Source organism: Schistocerca nitens, chromosome 5, assembly GCF_023898315.1.
Source record: "Schistocerca nitens isolate TAMUIC-IGC-003100 chromosome 5, iqSchNite1.1, whole genome shotgun sequence".
NCBI lineage: Eukaryota > Metazoa > Arthropoda > Insecta > Orthoptera > Acrididae > Schistocerca > Schistocerca nitens.
The window spans coordinates 782,616,618-782,641,322 of record NC_064618.1 but is presented as its reverse complement, the minus strand read 5'-3'; the positions used below and the strand labels follow the sequence as shown (position 1 = coordinate 782,641,322).

Here is a 24,705-nt window from a genome sequence, read left to right as displayed (position 1 = left end):
TGGGTCATTTCACCAGCCAGTTGAGCACAAAGTCTTCCACACTCTTGTCATCTTCAAATCGTCACCTTCGTAGAGTTTCTTTAAGTGGTCCAAATAAATAGAAACTGCAGGGCGGTAAGCCCAGGCTGTAAGGACGATGATGAAGTGTAGTCTATTGCATTTCCTGTAGCTTGGAAACAGAGCTGCAGTATGGGATCGCGCATTGTCATGGATGAGGATTACCTGTCGAATCGATTGGTCTCGTCTTTTGCGGCGATATGCAAATCTCGTCTTGTTCAACAGTTCGCAATAGTAAGCAGCATTGATTGTGTGTTGCTCATGCAAAAAGTCAATCAGCAAAATGCCTCACTGATCGAAAAAAACCATTGAAATAACCTTATCAGCTGACAGTCGAGTCTTGGCTTTCACTGGTGTTGCCTCCCTTTTCCTCCAACACTCCTTACTGGCTTGTTTGGCTTCTGGAGTGTTGTGGTGAACAAAAGGTATGTAGCAGGTGATGATCCGACTTAAAAACGTATCACCTTATTCTGCAAACCTTGCTGTAAGTGTCTGACAGACCTCCAAACATCTCAGCTACAGATTTTCGGTCAAAAGTGTACGGACCCATCTGAAACACTCTTTACAGAGCTGTAGGTCGTTTGTGATAGCTCCCATAATTGATTCTGACTTTTTTTTATTTTTGATACTCTCGCCCTTTGATCATCTTCAAATATGTCTTTAACTGCACGAATGTTTTTGTCTGTAATGCTGGTCAGAGGGCGGCGATCATATTGCTGATTTTCAACACATTCATGTTCATCCTTTAACTTTTTGTGCCAGGCAAACACACGCATTCTTGATAATGTTTATCACCGAACTGTGCAGCCACTGTAACTCCTTCATGAGCAAGAAATTTGGTAATTATGCATTGCACAATGGAGGGGTGCACCTGTTGCTCAGACATTGTGAGTGTTACTGATGAAATGGTGGGAAATATTTAACTGCATGCTCTCGTTACTTCTAACAGTCCAGCCTAAACATAGAAGAGTCACAGGGCCAGTACTACCATCTGCTGATGTTCAGGAATAAAAATCCTGTTTATATTTGATTCCCTCCCCCCTCCTCATATGTTCAACGATTTTATATTTAACATTTTCGTTTTATGTTGGAAAAATTCTTAAGCTTGCCTCTGTATTTACCATTATAAAACCAAAAGACCTTTATTCCAACATTAACTACACAAGTGTTTGAAGCAATCAAATTTTAAATTGCACAGAAGAAATTAATGATAAATAAGATTTAAATTTGTATCATATTGTCTGAAAATATTTTAAAAACTTATATTATCTCTAACTAATTGGTTTGGTATTTTTCAATAAGTTGGAGCTATATAAAAACAGTCTCTTCCTTTATGTCCATCTGTAATAAAATATTCTCAAACTATCTTGATTTTAAACAATTAAATCCTCAAAAACTACAACTGAATTATTTTAACATTAATCTAATGGGGTAATTTCATAATTATTTTCTTTAAAAGCAGCAATTTTTTCATTAATTTAATCTTAAATTTTTTCACATCGTTTTCTAAATTCTTAATGTTTTGTTTGATCTTAACTTCTAGAGTAAATGTACAAATAATAAATTTTTTCTCAGTTTAACCATCCTGAACCTAGAATATAATTATCAATCATTAATGTTGTTTTTCCACAGTCACTTCGACCTATTACTGAACTTGAAATTGAATTAGGTAAAAGTATACTGTGTTTATTTTTATTTGTTTTCGGAAATTCTTATTTTTAGTTCCTAATCTGTCATCCATTTACGTAATTGTTTAATATAAATGAGTAGATTATTTCAATTCAGCGATAATTCATCTGTTCTGATGAAAAGATTAACTGTTACAATAAAAGAAACCTATAAAGATGTTCCACTAGTTGTTTTTATACAACTTTTTTAACTCTAAATATTACATAAAAAATAATCAATTATATACTAATGAAGAAATAGTAGAAATTCCTTTTGGTCAATAAAGTTTGAAAAATTTAGAAAATTACCTCAATCAGAAAAGCATAATATACACATTGAACAAGACAACATTTTAAACAAAGTTACTTCATTTATGGATAAAGAAGATTGCATTGGTCAAATTTTAGAATTTAATAATGAGGGTAATGAAAAAGCAACTGCTAATAATTTTCCTAAAATTATTCCATATGAATTAATAAATGTAAACTTTAATCTATCTGACAGATTGTTTGTTAAACATAATGATCATTTTCATAGAGAAATTAATATCATTTCTTCATTTAAACCAAATGCGAAATTTGGAGGACCAGTAATTTATAAATCAAATTATTATATTAATATTCCAATTTTTGATACTATTTAAAATTTAATAATTTCTGTCACTGATGAAAATTGTAGGTACTTGTGTATTAGTAACTTTAAAAAGGAATTCATAAATTTTTTACTTAATAAATTGTGAATTAAGTTGAGAGTTATCAGTTTTACTCATTTCCTGCTAATGAGAAAACCAAAACTAATTTAAATCTGTGCAACAAAGAAACACAAAATAATACTAATCTTGGCGATGGATAAATTCATCATTATTTTTCACTACTTTATATAACATTAGATGTTTTTCATACAGTTGGAATGGATTTTTCATCATATAATAATAAATAAAATAATAAAATAATTCATAATTATGTGTTGAAATTGATTGATATTAATACAACTATATAAGGAAACTATTTTATATAGAATAGAACATCCATTCATTTCTTCATCAACTCTTATTCTATTAACTTCATCTACATCAAATGAATGAACTATGGAAGGAACCATTCTTAACAATAATAAAATTAAAAACGAATAAAATTAAATACTTTATCCATTAGAATCATTTGGTGGATTTGTTTAAAGGATTTTTAAGAAATAATTTTGGAAGGAGATTCAACAGTAATTTCCACTTCAGGTTCAAGAAAAAGTCAAGAAGAATCTATTCTTCGATGGTCTGCCAATAATGACTTCTTCCAAAAGAAGATAAAATTGATGTAAAAAGTCTGGAAATTCGTGTTCCTGTTGTTAAATATGAACCAGGATATCCGCTTGAACTGAAACAAGGAGGGCTGAAAAATCCAAAAATTTCCTTTTTATTTTTTTGAACTGCAAATAATTGAACTTCCTGTATTAAAAGGAAATGAATTTAGAATTAGACATTACTAATTATTGTAATTTTTTAAATTTGATATGCCTTACTTTATTTTTGTTGTTTACCAAGCTAATCGAAAAAATAATTAGTTAAATGATTCTTCTTTATTTGATAATGTAAAATTACAAAATATTTATCTAAAAAATGGAAGAAACGAAGTTTTTCCTCAAGAATTATGGAATCTTGATCTCAAAATAACGTGTTAGTGTTACCATGATTTTAGAGATTTTAAAAGAATAACACAATTAAATCCTGATATAAATGTAAATCCATTCAATTTGTTCGAAATTATCCTATTCTATCATAAATATGACTAAAAGAATTATGTTCATGTTTTAACTGAAAATTTTTAATTACACAAATGAATAAAAAATTTAAATACTTATAAAAATATTATCTTTATTTTTACAGTTGCTTTTGAAATGTTTCCAGAATGGTAGAGAAGATATGAACTAATCAAATTTAGATTTGCAAAAATTAAAATATTTGATAAACATTTTAATTTCTTATATATAAATAAAAGCAAAACGAATTGAACATGAATGGTAGCATTGAAAATATCATAAGTGAACTTAACAGTTATAATGATTGTATGGAAGTGTTCACTAAATTAATTATCAGAACGGAAAAAAAATCTAACAATATTTCAAATGCTGAAATTTCAACAACTAAATATGGTGAAAAGATTTTATTACCTTTAGGTGATAAATATGAAATTACTCTTCCACATCGTTATACTAAAATTTTTCTGAAGATAACGATTAATTACAGAATATTTTGTATTTAATTTTATTTATTGAGGTAATAAATAAAATAAAAACTGTTTGGTTCATGTTATTGAAATTTAATAAACTTTAGAATTTTTGCATTTTTTAAGTTTAATTTTGTGAATATTAAATTTTAATTCGAAAAAAATATTTTTTTAATGAAATGAAAATATTGTTCGACGATATTGGTAGATTTTTAAATTGGGGAAGCAACAAAACTAAAATCTTGATTTAAATCCGAGAATTTTTTCTTTGCTCCAGAACCAGCATACATATACTACTTGTATCAATTACTGGAGACAAAAGTTTCTTTTTGCAACATGTGATCGCATAGGCTGGATAATGGAAGTCAAGCCAAAGCATTCAAATAACAGATAAGTGAACATAGGAATTGAAATCAGATCGGATATTTAGTTACAACTCTACATAATGGAATTTATAAAGCCAAATCAATGAGGTAACACATGTTTTATCAATGCGCAAGCAACACCTCACAGTTAAAATTTAAATACGTGGTCACTACATAAATTGGTTTACGCTGGTTACTGTCACTTAGAACAGCAAGAATTACAATATACAGTCTTTTGACTGGTACGAGGTGGCTGTCCATGAATTCCTCTCTTATGGCAACATCTTTAGCTCCGAGTACCATTCGCACTCTATGTCCTGATTTTCTTCCTCTTCTTCTTCTTTTGGCATTTTCTCATATTGGCAAGGTTATTAACGGATTTAAGATGGTTAGTGTAAGTTGCGGCCGGATGCACACCCTGTCGCCACCCCAGTATGCCCCCTCCCCTTTGTCGATTATATGCACCTCAACTGTCTGGGCTTATTTTTAGTCATGTAAAAGTGAGAGAAAGTTTTCTAACGTTTGCGAATCCGAATTCTGCATAAAGTAAATCGGGATTCAGTGCTTAAGATTTGCATATGTTGATGATGATATAATTAGGTGCACTGATCCTAAAACCGGTAATAACCTATACCAGCGCAAGATTAATTTTTTTAATTAATAGAAGCAACTGTGCACAAGACTGTACCTGAACTGCTTATACAAGTATACACCATTAGTACCAGGTATTATGAAGTTCATTAGTGTCCAAAATTAAAGCAGCAAACCGCTATTTCCCCGTGCCGTATGTAATTCACGGTATAATCCTACTAAATGTCAACAGATGTCCGTTCAATCGTGTTCTGCACCGAAGATGTAAACATTAACTTCAGGGCATGTATCAAAGGAGGTAGCGTTTTCTGGTAGTCCCACATCCACAGTCGCTGTGTGTACAGTGACAGACAGTGCAGTATGGCACATAGAAGACGCCTCCCAGACTCTCTGCGGTGGAAGGCCATAAGAAGAATGGAAACAGGACAGTCGCAAACTGATTTGACCCAAAGGCTTAATGTGAATCGTTCTGTTACTTCTCGGATGTGGCGACAATTTATAGAGATCGAAACAGCATCTCAAAGACCAGGGTAAGACCGATCAACTGATATCAAAAAGAGAGGACCATTATTTGGCTATAAGGGCACAACCGTGTCGCATTAGTACTGCAAAGCAACTGCCATCTGACTGCAGCATCCACTGGACATGTTGTATCGAAGCAAATGGTGTACAGAAGGCTTCAGCAGATTCGTTTTTACTGCCGGAGGCCTGCTGCTTGTGTACTTCTGACGCGTCATGACAGTAGGGAACGTCTAGAGTGGAGTCGTCAACATGCCACGTGGACAGTCGAACCGTGGGCCAATGTTCTTTTCACAGATGATTCCAGATTTCGTCTAAAGAGTCATTCTCGACGGAATCAACACTGTACGACCAAAACATAGTTCCGTTACGAAAATTCGTTAGTGCCTGTCCATTCAAATATGTTACAAATAGTCATACAAACAATGTACAACACTCTCCTCTTAATGTGTGCAAATCTTCCAAGCAAACAAAGCAAACACTCGACTCTCTGAGTGTGTACTAATCACATATACAAAAACACAGCAAATATTGCAGGAACATATCCCAAAATCTATGGGACAATTCCGAACAGTATTTGAGCATAACTCAACTTACGTATCGACAATAAGTGCTTGGTCTTAGTACAGCGCTCTCAATGAACGTTTCCGTCATCCAACGAATTATTTGAGCCCACAATTCATATTCCTGTTTTATAAGATCTGCCTTACTAGTAACGTTGTAAGATTATTAACAATGGGGACCACCAGACAGTAATTTCTGGAAAAAAACTTAGTGTTAAACAGATCGGCTATAAATGACCAGTAATCACTCTGACCTGAAAGCACCCACACTGTTATTAGTGCAAGTTCTAGCACTTCACTGCGACTATCCGTCCAACCGCTAATATCTCCACCTCCACTGAGAAATCCACAGTGTGAACGTGAATGTGCAGCACGACTCCTTCACTGTAGCTTCTCAGCATCACATTTTCACTGCGACTCTTCCACTGAAACTGACCATAAGACCCATGTAAAACAATTTTCGAACCAGTTACCCATGCTAAACCATCTTGGAACCACTTCGCAAAAAATGTATAGCAATACCATCACTTTCAACAATTGAATCATTATTTCAGATGACCATCGAATATTCTTGTGGCCAGTTTTCTCTGCTGTAGGATCTTTGCCACTCGAAGCTTCGGCAATGGTACCGTACGACACATTTAAGCAAATATTTGAAATAGCAAACGAATAATACTCAACGCTGCGTCAGTAAGAGATACCAGATCTTCCTTTGATCCAACACAGTCCTTTCTGATATCCATCAGGCTTGACAGTCAGTCATTATCGTCTGGATCCCTGAACACGTTGGGACCACAGGGAACGAAAATGCTGACCAGATCGCCAAATTGGTTACCAGGATGCCGACTTTGAGGATGCGGGTACCAGAAGCAGATCGATACCGCAACGTTAATTGTTGGAAGCTAGGAGCATGGAATGGTGTGCTGTAGTTTCTCCAAGAGAGCTGAGAATACTACAGTGGACCATATCCATGTGGCAGTCTGCCCTTCGTGCTTTTCATTGGGAATACACCTTTCTGTCATCCTCACATTGGCCGCATTTGGCTGATCTAATGCAACATCCTACGACATGAGGATCCACCCCAGTGTTGGTGTGGTGCCTGTATCAGAGTGGCCACATCATACTAGACTTCCCTAATTTGGCCATCCTACTGTGAGACCTTAAAATTTCTGATATCCTGTCTCTGGTGCTAGCAGACGATGTCAAAGCGGTTGATCTGGTTTTACGTTCTACTCTTGAAGGTGGTTTCTACTTCTTTCTGTGAGGTAGGACACTTTTGTTTCATCGACCGCTTGAGGGTTTGGTGAGATACCCCGTTGCTGACCCAGGGGATCCATGGCTGCCCTTTCCCAGTGGTCCAACATCGCTCCTGCCCTTCCACCTTTTTATTCTTCTTATTATTTTACATTTGTCGTTGTTTTAGTGTCTCGTCTTCGTTGTTTTCTTTCCCGAGAGTTTACCAACTTATCCGTATTACTAGTTTTCTGGTGGTAGCGGAGAGTTAGGAAACAACAGGCAGATGTAGTGGGTGCATACCCACTGCATTACATGCCCCAGGGGATTCCATATGCTGTCTGGGCGGAGCAATTCACTCACCTTTCTCCTTCTCACCCCTATCTCACTTCCAGTTGCTCCTGTCTTCTCGGTTGCAATCGGGTTTAAAAATTTGTCTCTGCGTCCTTCCTTTCTGAAGACTATTCCCTGCTTGACACACATAGGATGGAGGGACCAATGACTTCGTAGTTTATTTCCTTTAACACCATCAATCCAGTCCAGTAAAATCCATACGTTCCATTCTTCATCTGTTCTGCGGGGAACCATCTTATTTTTCGTATTATCAATGCACCAACTGTCCAACATTCTTCTGTAGCACTACATTTCAAAGGCTTCGATTCTCTTTCTCTGTTTTTCCGGCAATCCATCATGTCTATCATACAATGCTGAGCTCCCAACGTACATTCTCAAAAACTGTTTCCTCAATTTAAGGCCGATGTTTGTTAAAAACAGACACCTTTTTGTCAGGAATGTCCTCTTTGCCTAAGCTAGCCTGTTTTTTGTCCTTCTTGCTACGTCTGCCATGTGTTATTTCGCTTGCAAGGTAGCAGAATTTATACGTGGTCACCAATTGGTAATCTTATTCCTGCTGCTCCCTATTACTTCTGCTTTACCTCGGTTTATTCTGAATCCATAACGTGTGCTCATTAGATAGGTCATTCCATTCAACATGTCCTGCAAATCTTATTACTTCCTGAGGATATAAATTCCATCAGCGAACCTCATCATGGCACCCTTTCATCCTGAATTTTAATCCCACTCCTGAACCTTTCTTCTATTTCCATCGTTGCTTCTTCCATGCATAGGTTAAACAGTTGGTGTGTAAGACTACATCCCTACGTTACTCACTTTTCAATCCGAGTACTTTATTCTTAGTATTCCACTCTTATTGTTCCCACTTCGTTCTTGTCCATATCGCACATTATCTGCCTTTTCTTATATCTTACTCCAATTTTTCAGAATTTCGAACATCTAGCACCATTTTACAAATTCGAACGCTTTTCCAGGGCGAAAAATCCTTTGAAGGTGTCCTGATTTTTCTTGAGTCTTGCTTCCATTATAAATCACAACTTTAGAACTGACTCTCTGGTGCCCTTATCTTTCCGAAAGCCAAACTAATTATCATCAAAAAGGTCCTCCATTTGCAGCTTGGATGTATGAGCTCCTAAGCTGACAGTGTAGCAGTTCTCGCACTTACCTGCTCTAGCTGTCTTCGAATTTGTACCGTTGACATTTTTCCGAAAGGCTGATGGTATCTCTGCAGACTCATAGCTTCTATACACCAACTTGAATAGTCATCACTTCGAAAATTTCAGAAATTCTGAAGGAATGTTATTTATCCCTTCTTCCAAAGCTGTACTGAACTCTTAAAACTGGGTCCAATTATATCTTGGAGGTCGCTATCTAATTTGGACGGTATTATTTAACGGTTGACTTCATCGCATTGGTTGAACTTACAACAATTTCCCGGTTTCGATTCTTTTGAATTATCGTCAAAATTATTTCATAAAAAAGTAAAATGTCAATAGTCACTTAATGCGAATCTTGGTGAGATGTCATCAGCGTAGTTGGCTTTTCGATGCCTTACTTTTGTGACGAAATACTGGATCTGATAACTCATAGGAGTCTAAATCGGTCAGCTGGTGTAAGTCTCTCTAATGCGATCAAGACAAGAGTGAATAAAACAATTACAAACACCATTAATCACCTTGCCAACGGGTTGCAGTACTGACTGTATGACGATGGATGAAAAAAATGCCTCTTGCGTTATAAAAAATTTAATAGAGAAAATATATCAGAGGAATTAGTATAGATCGTAATTAGTATAGATCGTAACCTGAATATAGTCAGCATGGAAGTGTACACATTTGTTCCATAGTTTACTGCAGGGATGAAAACAGTTTGGAAAAACTCTGGGACTTATCTCTTTGTGGGGATGCTGTAATGGACATCAGGATTGTACAACGTTAGATGAAAGTGTTTAGTGACGTGTGATTGCAGATAAACAGTATAACAGTAAGCTGCCAAGAATAATGTCACAGATGCCAATCGAGGACTTTTTGTTGAAATGATTTGAGGAGGCAGACGCATTAGAGCTGACAATCAACACCGAAACCTAGGTTATTAAAATAATGGCTCAGGAAGAAGAACTGAACTTTTCCAAAGTGGTTTTGATTACTGCATGGTAACTATGTTGAATGGTAGTGTTGTGCACAGGCAGTTCACTGTATGATATGTATTGTATTGTATGGGACTGGGGACCTAGAAACGACGGAGCGGCTTCGTCCCCGCCGTAGCCCTCAGTGGTTCACAACCCCACAACAGGCTACAGCAGTCCACTCACCCCACCGCCACCCCTCACCAAACCCATGGTTATTGTGCGGTTCGGCCCCCAGTGGACCCCCCCCCCCCCTCCTGGGAACGTGTCACACCAGACAAATGCAACCCAAATGTTAGCGTGGTAGAGTAATTATGGTGTACGCGTACCTGGAAACAGTGTTTGCACAGCAGTCGACGACATAGTGTAACTGAGGCGGAATGAAGGGAAACAGCCCGGATTCGCCAAGGCAGATGGGAAACCGCCTTAAAAACCATCCACAGACTGGCCGACACACCGGACCTCGACAGTAATCCGCCAGGCGGATTCGCGCTGGTGACTGGTACGCCTTTGTAACCTCCCCCTCACTTATCGACCTTAATGACAGTGAAAAATTAAACCGCATGCACCTAATGGAAATTTGAGAAAAGCAATCGTCACCGAAGTTAATCTGTCGGTAAAGAGGGAGGAAAGGGTTACATCTAAATGAAACGAAAAAAGCAAATGAAATTGTTGGAAATTAATTTTGAGAAAAGGGTAAAATTAATAAAGAAAGTAAATGTGCGGTCATTATGTTAACAATTAATTGGCGTTAATTAGATATTTGAGATTTGGGGAAAACTACGGTCGCTAGTCCTATGGACAACTACTATAACAACTTAAAATGAAATATTAATGCACATATAATTAGCACTAAAAGCGTGGCAACTGAAGGTTGACACATGTTGTGTGAAAACTGAATGTTTGTCAGAAGTAATAAATTTCGCTACACTCTGACTTAATTTAGCAAAACAATTAATAAAACTGGATAATTTCGTGACAAATTAATAGTGAACTTTGTTTCTGAAGCACTACGAAATTCAATAAAATAAGCTTTGTCTTGGGCTACCTCCACAATCATTTCAAAAGCTACTGGAATCTACGCAATTTAGAAATAAGAGATTTAACTTGGAACTTGAATTAAATGATTCTGAACAATTAACAATAGTAAAATTTAGTACGTACCAAGCTGAGCTGCAGTCACAGGTAAGCTAAAATATGGTAACAAAACTTGCACTTTTAATTTCTGCTTGTGGAATCTAAATATTGTAGCCAGCTATGAATACCTTAACTGAACTTTGAAATTAAGACAGTGAAATGGAATGATATTACTTTAATGCTGGCGTTTGAGTTTCAACGACACTCGGGTTCATTCCGGAAAAGGAAGGGACCCTGCTTGGTAATGCAATTGGGACAATGAGCAGCAAAGGTTCATGCTAAGTTGCTGTATTTTGCTAATAGAATAGTTTGAAAAGCTGAGGACTGCCATACAGTTCTAAAACTTTATGTGCTTTCAGTCTTCCTTGTTGGTTGATTGAAGATTTGAAATCGTCAGTCGAGGAGGTGGCGACAGTCACTCATTGTCGGCCGTCGCTGTTGCAGAAGCTGGATGTTGGTGTGAATTCTTCTCGACACTGACACCTGGCGAAACGGGCTCTTGATGTGCGCCAGCTAATGCTTCCCGTCCGCGACACCGTGTCAGAAACTATTATAGCAAGTCGACCGCAATTACATGCTGCCAAACCCCGAAAGCGCGGCAACTCGCGGGAGCTTCACACAACACACCTGCTCCACTGCACCACCCCAGCCAGACTCTCTCTGCTCTGCCCGCGCTCCATGCGGCAGAGTTCACACTACCAAAGATCCTAAACACTTTCGTTCTCCACACGACCTATCGATGTAATCGTTCGATAGCATAGTTTTTCCTAGGCAAGACCCAGTGTAAAAATTACAAGTAGTATTTACAAAACAAACCAATTATACATCGACCTAAATGCATAAATATACACTCCTGGAAATTGAAATAAGAACACCGTGAATTCATTGTCCCAGGAAGGGGAAACTTTATTGACACATTCATGGGGTCAGATACATCACATGATCACACTGACAGAACCACAGGCACATAGACACAGGCAACAGAGCATGCACAATGTCGGCACTAGTTCAGTGTATATCCACCTTTCGCAGCAATGCAGGCTGCTATTCTCCCATGGAGACGATCGTAGAGATGCTGGATGTAGTCCTGTGGAACGGCTTGCCATGCCATTTCCACCTGGCGCCTCAGTTGGACCAGCGTTCGTGCTGGACGTGCAGACCGCGTGAGACGACGCTTCATCCAGTCCCAAACATGCTCAATGGGGGACAGATCGGGAGATCTTGCTGGCCAGGGTAGTTGACTTACACCTTCTAGAGCACGTTGGGTGGCACGGGATACATGCGGACGTGCATTGTCCTGTTGGAACAGCAAGTTCCCTTGCCGGTCTAGGAATGGTAGAACGATGGGTTCGATGACGGTTTGGATGTACCGTGCACTATTCAGTGTCCCCTCGACGATCAACAGTGGTGTACGGCCAGTGTAGGAGATCGCTCCCCACACCATGATGCCGGGTGTTGGCCCTGTGTGCCTCGGTCGTATGCAGTCCTGATTGTGGCGCTCACCTGCACGGCGCCAAACACGCATACAACCATCATTGGCACCAAGGCAGAAGCGACTCTCATCGCTGAAGACGACACGTCTCCATTCGTCCCTCCATTCACGCCTGTCGCGACACCACTGGAGGCGGGCTGCACGATGTTGGGGCGTGAGCGGAAGACGGCCTAACGGTGTGCGGGACCGTAGCCCAGCTTCATGGAGACGGTTGCGAATGGTCCTCGCCGATACCCCAGGAGCAACAGTGTCCCTAATTTGCTGGGAAGTGGCGGTGCGGTCCCCTACGGCACTGCGTAGGATCCTACGGTCTTGGCGTGCATCCGTGCGTCGCTGCGGTCCGGTCCCAGGTCGACGGGCACGTGCACCTTCCGCCGATCACTGGCGACAACATCGATGTACTGTGGAGACCTCACGCCCCACGTGTTGAGCAATTCGGCGGTACGTCCACCCGGCCTCCCGCATGCCCACTATACGCCCTCGCTCAAAGTCCGTCAACTGCACATACGGTTCACGTCCACGCTGTCGCGGCATGCTACCAGTGTTAAAGACTGCGATGGAGCTCCGTATGCCACGGCAAACTGGCTGACACTGACGGCGGCGGTGCACAAATGCTGCGCAGCTAGCGCCATTCGACGGCCAACACCGCGGTTCCTGGTGTGTCCGCTGTGCCGTGCGTGTGATCATTGCTTGTACAGCCCTCTCGCAGTGTCCGGAGCAAGTATGGTGGGTCTGACACACCGGTGTCAATGTGTTCTTTTTCTCCATTTCCAGGAGCGCAATTACATGCTGCCAAACCCTGAAAGCGAGGCAACTCGCGGGAGCGTCACACAACACACCTGCTCCACCGCCCTACTCCAGCCAGACTCTGCCTCTGCCCACGCTCCATGCGGCAGAGTTCACACTACCAAAGATCCTAAACACTTTCGTTCTCCACACGACCTATCGATGTAATCGTTCGATAGCATAGTTTTTCCTAGGCAAGACCCAGCGTAAAAATTACAAGTAGTATTTACAAAACAAACCAATTATACATCGACCTAAATGCATAAATATATATATATATATACAAATAGTAAAACAATTACAATATATAAAGACACAGAAATGTCATATCTTCAGGTAACAAAATAAGGAAAAAATTCATAGTGCATTATATGGAAATAGGAGGATGTGCATTTCCAGCGTTACACTTCCCGCCCAGAAAGCGGTGCGTTAGACCTCACGGCCAACTGGGAGGGCGTATTATATGCAGTAATTCTGCTGTTACATGTCCATTATTAATTTATTTATGTCACAGAAAGCATTACTTTTTTATCCAGCCTTGTACAGTTATTTTTCTCTGTAGAATGTAATGTAATTTCTGAAATGAAAATTACGGGAAAGCTCAAATATTTTATGTTATTTAGGTTTTTGAGACCTAAAACTGGTCTGATGCCACTGTCAACACTAATTCATCTTGCAAATGTCCCTCTGTGTAACTACTGCACCCTGTATAATGATTTTATGGGTGGTGAACCATACTCCGAGACGATGCTGCAGTACTGTGTCTCCAGACGCCAGAAATAGCCGACAACGTTTTATGAACATACATGATCACGGAAACGCAGGCTAGAAATTCGAGGACGCGTGAGTGATTGGTTAGTGTTTTGAATCAGCAGCGTCAAGCAGTTTTTAATGCTGACACGACATACAACTGATACTATTTCAGTGGATATGCAGTAGTTTATAAAGGCTCTATCAGTTTGGTATTAAAGTTGAAAGGATAAATGTCAGGGTAGGAATAAGCAAAAATGCGTTACGGAGCAGTAGGGGAGTGGGAGGAATGGTTGATTACGTGCAGTATGTCCTACAATATTTGCTGAACACGATATTTCCTGAAAACACATATATCAGGCGCAACAGCAAAGTTTTGTCCAGATTACATTATGTCAACATATAAACTCCAGGTTGATTTTAAGAAACTTCACCTTCCGTTCAACAACTATTGTTCTGATAACAAAGCTGCTTCAAAACCCTTCGAAAGGGGCTCTGCTAGTAGCCACCCAGTAACTGGTGAAACACCCGACTCGGGGTATACGAGGTGTGGCTAGAAAAAAACCGGACTAGTACTGGTGAAACAATAAAACGAATGCAATAAGGCTGAAAGTCGCGTGGCCTGTCACGTGACTCTCGCTCCGCCTACTGCTCGAGTTTCATCTGCCTCCTGCACTCAGTCTGCCCGTGGCGTCTGTTTTAAGTAGTTGACGTTTTGTCTGTGCGTCGGAAAATGTTGAGTGTACAGAAAGAACAGCGTGTTAACATCAAATTTTGTTTCAAACTAGGAAAATCTGCAAGTGAAACGTTTGTAATGTTACAACAAGTGTACGGCGATGATTGTTTATCGCGAACACAAGTGTTTGAGTGGTTTAAACGATTTAAAGATGGCCGCGAAGACACCAGTGATGACACTCGCACTGGCAGACCATTGTCAGCAAAAACTGACATCAAAGGGATTGTGCACATTGATTGGGTACCAGAGGGACAAACAGTGAATCAGCATTACTACATTAGCGTCCTGGCTATCCTACGTGAGCGAGTACGGAGAAAACGGAACGATTTGTGGAGAAAAAAGTCATGGATCCTTCACCAAGACAATGCCCCAGCTCACAGTGCGTTGTCAGTGAAGACGTTTTTGGCAAAACACAACATTCCCATCTTAGATCATCCACCCTACTCACCTGATTTGGCCCCCTGTGACTTTTTTCTTTTCCCTAAAGTCAAGTCAGCTTTGAAAGGAACTAGATTTGAGACTGTTGAAGCAGTAAAAGAAAAAGCGACGGAAGTAATGTATGGACTTACCGAAAATGTTCTGCAGCATTGCTATGAACAGTGGAAAATTCGTATGGAGCGGTGTAGAGACCGAGGAGGAGAGTACATTGAAGGAGATAACATGAAATTGTAAATAATTGTAAGTAAATGTTTTTTTCCAGCATCAGTCCGGTTTTTTTCTAGCCGCACCTCGTACATAACTATCATGGTGGAGTATTACCACATTCACCATCACTTTGAAGTTGACGGCCAAGTAAAACCCGTGCCCCTGTACTTTATTCTGGTTCACAAGGAGAAAGGCAAGTCATAAGAAACAATAAAGAGCAGAGTAAATCAATCTTACAACAACGTCAGCGCAGGGGAGGTGGCTGGAGGTGGAAAGGGGGGGGGGGGGGGTACGTCGAAACGAGAATGACTTTCGAGATGACCATTGGTAGGAAATGCACCGTTGTGGAGCTGCAGATATAGAGCGACCGACAGACAATCAGCAACAGGCGTTTGTACGGTAAGCGCATGTGTTTGGATGTGTATCACAGTATCAGTTTGTTCCATTAAGCTTCTGATATGTTATGTTGGGATTGTTGTGAAGCACTGTACTTGTCTTTCACATTGATTACAGGGAAGCGAAATGCAGTGCTTTGGGTGCGACAAAGTGTCACGTTAAAAACGATCCAAGCACTTAAGTATTACCGTCCTCCCTTTCCTCTATCAGCAACCCCCAGTATTGCAAGTTCCTCAGCAGGTTCTGCATTTCAGCTCTGTCTCGTTGCCGTAATTCAAGACTAGTTGCACATGCTGATGGTGAACTTTCACTTTCAGTAAACTCTTTTTCGGTTACCACTCATATATTCTAGGCCATTTTACGTTTCTGTATACGTTCTTTACTGTATTTATTTTCTTTACTATAAATCCCATAGTAGCAGTCAGTACTCTGTCATACGGAATAGATTTTTTTAAGGGCATTACATTATTAAGATTTCAAAAACGCTGCTAAGTTAGATCGTTTTATTCGTTACTACACACTTATCTCGGCAAATAGTCATCTTCAGGTAATCTGTATGTAAATGATACATAAGTTTGGTACAATATTTCTCATGTAATAGGTATATATTAATTTATAAAATTATTATAAAATTCGTTAAATACGTGAGATGGGTTTGACATCCATACTTTATAGTGGTTCTGTTGCTGTCTCTTTGTTTTAATTACACTCCATTAGTGTTCTTGGAGTAATAACGGTTGGTTATACTAGATATGACTTGTTTTCTACTACAATTTTCAGATTCTCTTACTTTTCTTTAGAGCAATAATTACGTCACCGCTTATTTGACAGATGTACCAGCTATACTGTGTGGCTACAAAAAGGTTTTGGTTATCGTGCTGTAATTTGGAAATCTTTGCTAGTGGTATAAATTCAGTCAGGAAATATTTTTCTTATTTGGAAAATAGACAAGTAACAACGGGAGTTCGAAGGCAATTGTCAGGGCTTTCGTAGAGAGAAAGCCCTGAAAATAAAATTTGATGAAGCAGAACTAGTAACAGTTGCTGATGAGTCTTCTGGGCTGTGTGGCTGTGGTCGAAGAAACTTTTCGGTTCCTGAGGTTTCGTCCAGAGCTGCGCTGGACATCTTCAGGAGTCGTATCTAGTATATTCCGAAGATGATCAGCTCAGCTCCAGACAAAACATCAAGAGCCGAAAAGTTTCTTCGACCACGGCCATACAGTACGGAATACTTGTCAGCAACTATGACATCCGATCGTGAAACCCTTCACTGTATGATCAGAACTGGTAACATTTCGTCGAAAAGTTAATAGCCAGTACCCCTTCTCACCGGAAAAAGTCTAAAGAATAACGATTTCATTCACCCCAGTTTTGGGTACTATGTGCATTTTCTACTACAGATAGAAATAAAAACCAGAGTAAAAGAAACGTAAGGAACTGGATAAAATGGCGCATCTCTCGTTATTTCTTCGTTTAACAATGAAGCAAATAGGTGTACTTATTTGAACGTTCACTAAATGCTGGAGGCAATTTAAAATAGGAATTTTGGTTAGCCTTTCAGGCTAAAAAGATTATTCAGGTGTTAAACTCTGTAGGGGGTGCGAGTGGGCGGTTCTGTATGCTGTCATTCGATTTCTTTCAGGGCCTTTGGCCTCTGAAAGGTTGCTGACCACTGATCTAACAAGGGAAACTCCCCATCCCACCCTTAGTGATAAAATGTCCCGGAGGACAGCACGTCAAAAACTGAAGATAGATCATGCACGAAAACAGAAAGAAGGCGTGTTAAACTGCGATAAAAGAAGAAAAATAGAAACAGTGAAAGGTCCAAACTGAAACGTTGAACTTCAGGCAACTTGCAAGAAACACGGCGTCCTGGCTGTGGGGTCACAGTGTTGGACTATAAAGCGCGAGATCCATGCTCAAATCTCCCTCGTACCCCATGAATAAACTGAAGAGCCAAATGGTTCAAATGGCTCTGAGCACTATGGAACTTTAACATCTGAGGTCATCAGTCCCCTAGAACTTAGAACTACTTAAACCTAACTAACTTAAGGACATCACACACATCCATGCCCGACACAGGATTCGAACCTGCGACCGTAGCGGTCACACGGTTCCAGACTGAAGCGCCTAGAAACTGGTACACCCGCAGACTTTTTTTTTATAAAAACTATGGGACTTAACATCTGAGGTCATCAGTCCTCCAGACGTAGAACTACGAGTAATTAAACCTAACTAAGCTAAGGACATCACACACATGCATGCTCGAGGCAGGACTCGAAGCTGCGACCATAGCAGCAGCGCGGTTCCGGACTGAAGCACCTAGAACTGCTCGGCCACAGCGGCCGGCTTTACCACGCTCCAGATATCCACGCTACAGTCGTGAAATGGTCGTACGGGAAAATCCCCACTTCATCACTAATTCGGAGACGCTTTGCCCCATCGCTCGTGCGTCGACTATAACACCACGTTCAAACTCACTTAAATCTTGATAACCTGCCATTATAGCAGCAGTAACCGATCTAACAACTGCGTCAGACACTTGCTGTCTGGATTGGTTAAAGAATGTATTACTATAGCAAGTAAGTGTGATGAACAGTGAGAGTAGGCGAGATGCCGCATAGACCTCTCATATAAATGGAAAAAGCAATTAAACTGGTGTGAACTACGTTGCAACAAAGGAATTCAAGAGTCAAAACTTCCAAGACGGATGCTAGAGTCATGGTATGTGGTACTTGTTTAGAACGAATAGAAGGTACGCACGTCTGGAAATCCCTTCGTTACATCTCGCTGTTGCAAACGCACTTTACACCATAGCACGGACACAAATTTGAGTAAAACAAGCAGACACGTCAGTGACTGGACAGACAGTTCATAATCTTCTAAAAAGAAAAACAAAAAAATTGGGCCCGAGGGGTATTTGAACACGGGAATCCCTCTTCACAGTTTAAGATTTTGACCACATAACCACGACGCTGCGGCTACTGAACTTTCCTCGATGTTGCACATCTTGAGCTTGGATCGTTCGCTGTTTCGATTTTGCTTCTTTTTTCACAGTTGAGTACACCGTCTTCCTGTTTTCATGCATGATCTGTGTTCAGTTTTTGACAGGCTGTCAATCGTCTTAGCACTAAATCTGGGGGGGGGGGGGGGGGGAGGGAGGGGGGAATCGCTTGTAAGGGAAAGTGGGTAGATGGCATAATAAAACATGAGCAACTCGAGTGAATCTCTCGCAACATCTTGATTTAACGACAAGTCTGGAGGAAGGATTTTCGAATGCTGCTGAGGCTGATGATTGTGATGGTTATTCAGATAGAGGCCAATCACAGAGCTTTTCAGATGCGCCTCGTATTGCAGGAAGTTGGTAGCGGAGCGTCTGGACCAGCAACGGCACTGCAGAGGACGTGCTGTAGGGGATGACTTTGTAAGTAGGCTGTTTAGGTTTTTATGTTGGTAACGTCACGTAGCGCTCTGTATGAAAATCACTGGCTGTGTTGTGTGCAGTCTGTGGCTGGTTGGCATTGTTGGAATATTCGCCATTGTAGTGTTGGGCAGTTGGATGTGAACAGCGCGTAGCGTTGCGCAGTCGGAGGTGAGCTGCCAGCAGTGGTGGATGTGGGGAGAGAGATGGCAGAATTTTGAGAGCGGACGATCTGGACGTGTGTCCATCAGAAAGAGTAAATTTGTAATACTTTATATCATGAACTGATATATATAGGATGACTTTTGAATATTATTAAGGTAAATACATTGTTTGTTCTCTATCAAAATCTTTCATTTGCTAACTATGCCTATCAGTAGTTAGTGCCTTCAGTAGTTACAATCTTTTATTTAGCTGGCACTATTGGCGCTCGCTGTATTGCAGTAATTTGAGTAACGAAGATTTTTGTGAGGTAAGTGAGTCATGAAAGGTATAGGTTACTGTTAGTCAGGGCCATTCTTTTGTAGGGATTATTAAAAGTCTGATTGCGTTGCGCTAAAAATATTGTGTGTCAGTTTAGTGTTGATCAGAATAAGTAAAGAGAGAAATGTCTGAGTAAGTTCAGTTTTGCTCAGCTCTTTGAAAATCAAATGACGTAAGAGGTTTACCAGCACAGTAATTCAGCAATTTTTCTAAGGGGATGTTTCAACTTGTGTGTTGCAGTGGTGTCGCTGCGCCGCGTGTCCGGCCTGGCGTGCTTGCTGTCCAGCTACGCGTGGGCGCTGGCCGCGACCGCCTGCCTCACGCTGGACGTGTTGGCCACCGTGGCCTACGGCTTGGACGTCAACGATGAACTGGTGAGTGACACGACAGAACGAGTTCATTCCATGGCTTTCTAGTGCGCCGGTGAGAAAACTCCGGAAATCACTTACGTTAGCAATATACACTCATGTTCATAAATTAAGGATAATTGCAGAATGTGGTGCCACACATCGTGGCACTACACAAAACTGGCGCTAATAGCATAGGCACATAGGAAACACACACGACACAGATCTGTAAGTCCACGGTATTGGTGATAAGTTGAGAAAACCGTCCCGAAACACATGTGCTAAAACGCCACTGTTTCCTGCGCATGTACCCCAACATCGGTATGGGATATGATCACCATGCACACGTACATAGACCGCATAACGGGTTGGCATACTCTGGATCAGGTGGTCGAGCAGCTGCTGGTCTATGGCCTCCCATTCTTTCATCAGTGCCTGTCGGAGCTCCTGAAGTGTTCTAGGGGTTTGAAGATGTGCAGCGATACGTCAGCCGAGATCATTCCAGACGGGCCCGATGGAGTTTGGGTCTGGAGAACAGGCAGGCCATTCCATTCGCTTGATATCTTCGGTTTTAAGGTACTCCTCGACAATAGCAGCTCGGTGGGACCGTGCGTTATCATCCATCAGGAGGAAGGTGGGACCCACTGCACCCCTGAAAAGGCAGACATACTGGTACAAAATGACGTCCCGATACACCTGACCTGTTAAAGTTCCTCTGTCAAAGACATGAAGGGGTGTACGTGCACCAATCATAATCCCACCTCACACCATCAAACCACGACCTCAATACAGATCCCTTTCAAGGACGTTAAGGGGTTGGTATCTGGTTCCTGGTTCACGCCAGATGAAAACCCTGCGAGAAGCACTGTTCAGACTATACCTGGACTCGTCCATGAACATAACCTGGGACCTTGTAATGTCTTCTTGACACCAGGCTTTACGTGCTCTCCTGTGACGAGGGGTCAGTGAAATGATGCACCATGCAGGTCTCCGGGCGATTAAACCATGTCTGTTCAGTCGTCTGTAGACTGTGTGTCTGCAGACAACTGTTCCAGTGGTTCCAGTAAGGTCCCGAGCAAGACTATCTGTAGTACTCCGTGGCCGTCTGCTGGCACTGATGGTGAGGTATCGGTCTTCTTGTGGTGTTGTTAACTGTGGACGTCCAGTACTGTAGCGCCTGGACACGTTTCCTGACTGATGGAATTGTTGCCATAATCTTGAGATCACACTTTGTGGCGCATGGAGGGCCCGTGCTGCGACCTGCTGTGTTTGACCAGCCTCCAGTCGCCCTAGTATTCTACCCCTGATACCGTCATCAATATGTTTTCTTTGAGCCATTTTCAAAAAACAGTCACCGTTAGCACGCCTGAAAAGTCTGCACACTTACTCGCTGCACCGTACTCTGACATGCACCAACACACCTGTGCGTATGTGGACTGCTGCCAGCGCCATCGTGCGACGACCGCAGGTCAAATGCACCGCATGGTCATACCCCGAGGTGATTTAAACCCGCAGACCGCCCACCAGAGCATTTTGCACCATGTATCAGCATTATCCCTCATTTATGAGCATGAATGTATTTCATGCTACATTTGGTTGTTGTTGTTGTTGGTGGTGGTGGTGGTGGTGGTGGTGGTGGTGGTTGTGGTTGTGGTGATGGTGTGGTGTTCAGTTATAAGACTGGTCTGATGTATCTTTCCGCGATAGTCTGTCCTGTGAAGTTCCTTTTCATCTCTGCCCAACTGTTGCAACCTAACTCGCCCAGATAGACACGCGCAGAAAGTGCTTCTTTCCGGATTCGAGGATACGAGCCAGCCCCAGATCAAATCCACCACGTGGATTAATGACGAGGAAAGGCAAGCAGGCCAGCCTGCCGCATTGAACTAACAATGGGAAGTCACGATCTCGTGTCACTGATTAACTTAAAATTCTGTACACTTTTAGTAGTCCATCAGGAAAACGTAATATGCATGTAGTAAGGCGTACTACTTAAGCGCTTCTGAGAAAATCGCAAGGGAAGTTTTACCCTTCAATGATGTATCGGTGCGCTGAGCACGAAATGGTAGCGGTCGTGTTGTTAGCGTTCAAGCTCCGTAATCGGCGGATCGCTGGGTCGAGTCCCACTTACGATTTTTTAAATTTTTGTAACATTATTTCACACATACAGTAGTGGAAATCACAATAAAGGCATTGATATTTGTAAGAAAATTAACATTACCGGTCGCAATAATTCTTCACAATGTATATGCAGTAGTGTGAGATCAAGAATGAATGCATGGTTTCGCGGTGATATGAATTAATAAACTTTTTTTTTCGTCAGCTCATGAGGCCTGTGAAGGACGATCTAGGGCTTAGAACCCTGGAGTGTACAAGATACCATTTCAGTGTGGCTGTTACTACGTCGGCCAAACAGTACGCAGTGTGGAGCAATGCCGGACGGAACACGAGAGGTGCTTGCGCCTACGCTATCCAGAAAAATCAGCCGTGGCAGAACACGCCTTAGAAAATGGACACCGAATTCTCTTCGACGAAACATCTGTCGTTATGAAGACGAAGGGATTTTGGGAAAGCGTCATAAAAGAAGCTATTGAAATAAAAACCTCTCAAAATACCATCAACAAGGACGGCAGTTTGCAGCACAGCACAGCCTTGGGACCGGCTATCGCGATGTTAAAACGGGCGCTGTGGACGCGGGATGAAAACATTAGCATATATGGCGAGGAAGAGAGCACCTGTGACGTCACAGCCAGCAGTGCGGCTATTTAACGACGCGGCCACGGCGACACAGCAGTCAGGTCTTACCACTTGACAGTGACCGGGGAGAGCTCAGTCTAAAGCTCGTGGGATTTTAACCACCTGACGCGGCTGGAAGCCCGAGAAAATTTTACTACTGTGAGATCAAGTATGTCGACAAATTCAGTCAAACTGTATCGCATTTGATGTCAATAGTACAGTATATAACAAGACTGCAACGGTTCAGGTGCTCGAGGGTGGAACTCGGCATAAAGACAGTCAGCTCTGTCCCGTGTTAGTGTGTTCGTATGTCCCTTTCTGCAGACAGGAAAGACCCCGTTAGTGACAGTGCTTCTTGTGTACGTTAACAGAGATTGTGACAACGCCACGCGGAGAACAGTTATAACGTAATGAAAAAGCAAACATAGGTGCGTACAAGGAAATGGGACTCTCTAATCGTGAAATCGCTAAAAGTTGAAACGTCCAAGTACAGTGACTCACAATTTCGTTAGACTGGGTGCGCGATATGGACAGGACGGAAAATATGGGCAAACTAGAAAACTGTCTGAGGCATCGAAACGTTTACTTTTGTGCAAAAGAGGGGCCGCAAACCGTTATTCTTCTCAACTTGTTGCCGGTTTATAGTTGCTAGTAACTTCAGAAGTGTACGACAAGTTTTGTCACATGACAAACTTCTTGCACTCAAGAAACGACTGCAGAAACCTGCTGTAATATTCAAACATAAACAGACTAGACTGGAGTTTGTTGAAAAAAATGTCAGAATGGGGTAAAGTGATCTCCTGTGATGATAAGTTTAATTTATATGGGCTGCATGGATTTCAATATGATTGGCATAATCTGAGAACAGAGCAGCAGATGAGAATGAGCACAAATTTTGGTGGTGGAAGTGTTATGATTAGGGCAGCCTTCTGCGCTTAAGGTAAATCACGCACTACAATGCACTTTAAGATGTACACTGAGATGCTAGAGACAAATTTATTAGAATTTATGAGGACCTAGGGGACAAAAGTCTAACTTTTCACCAAGATAACGCATCTGTCAATGTTTCTGCTACAACTAAAAGTGGTTTGAAGGTAAATATATCGATTTCTTTTGGCCTGGCCTGCACGTAGCCTGGAACTGAACCCCTAGGAAAACCTTTGGAGAATTCTTGCAAGACGTGTTTATCGCAATGGAAGGCAATTTGAGACCTTACGCGAGTTGAAAAGAGCGATACCAGAAAAGTGGGCGGCAATTTCACTACAAGAACTATAAACCCTAACAGCAAAAACGCCGAAAAGAATTTTTGAGGTAATTAGGGAGAACGGAGGTTGGGCGAAGTACTAACAATGCAACAACACAACAGCACAGTGAGTGCCTTTAGACCAATTTCCATCCATGAAATGGAAATGCCTTATCTTGTTACTCGTGTTATAAAAGAAACTATGTAATTCTGTCATATTATTTGTCTTATATGCATATATCACTTTCAGAATAAATTCGATACATGTGCACTTCATACTTTTTAAGTTTACTTTCGTAGAAACCACGCCTTTAATACAGATTTCAAGTACTGTATTACATTTGAAAGGTAATATTATGAAAAGACATGGTATTCGCATGAAATTTTATTGAATTTCCAATGTTATTTGGTTGTTTGCTAGCACAATAAATATTATATTTATAACAACCGACAAGTAAACGACCAAGCGCTCCTGAAGTTTTCCTGTTGCTGTCGTGACTTTCAAAATCCCTTACATATGCAACTGGTTAACTTACCGAAAAACGCTTTGCACCTGGATGCTTGGATGTATAGAGACAGGTTTCAAGAAGGGGAATAGGTTTGGAAAGCCCAAGACAAACATCGATATATAAATGTGTCAGTAACTTTATTCATTGATACAATGAGTTATAATACGCCCGAACATGAGGCTAGTTGCAGGTCGATACTTTTTATACAGACATAGTAAACATAAATAATAACGGCATCTATTACACTCAAAAACTGAAATTCTCCCCGAAGAACAAGGAATTTTCAGGGTTTCTAAGGAAAAACAAAGGTCGTTCTCACTGTGGAAAATTTCTT

The 24,705-nt window shown here is 41.1% G+C and overlaps 1 protein-coding gene across 1 annotated transcript in view; it reads left to right on the top strand.

Moving 5' to 3' along the window:
* LOC126260056 (uncharacterized) overlaps window positions 1-24,705 on the top strand; it is a 389,315-nt gene that overhangs the window by 153,145 nt on the left and 211,465 nt on the right. The window contains exon 4 of the mRNA XM_049957248.1: window positions 19,780-19,913. Within this exon, the coding sequence (XP_049813205.1) occupies window positions 19,780-19,913 (134 nt within the window). The remainder of the gene's footprint in view (window positions 1-19,779; window positions 19,914-24,705) is intronic.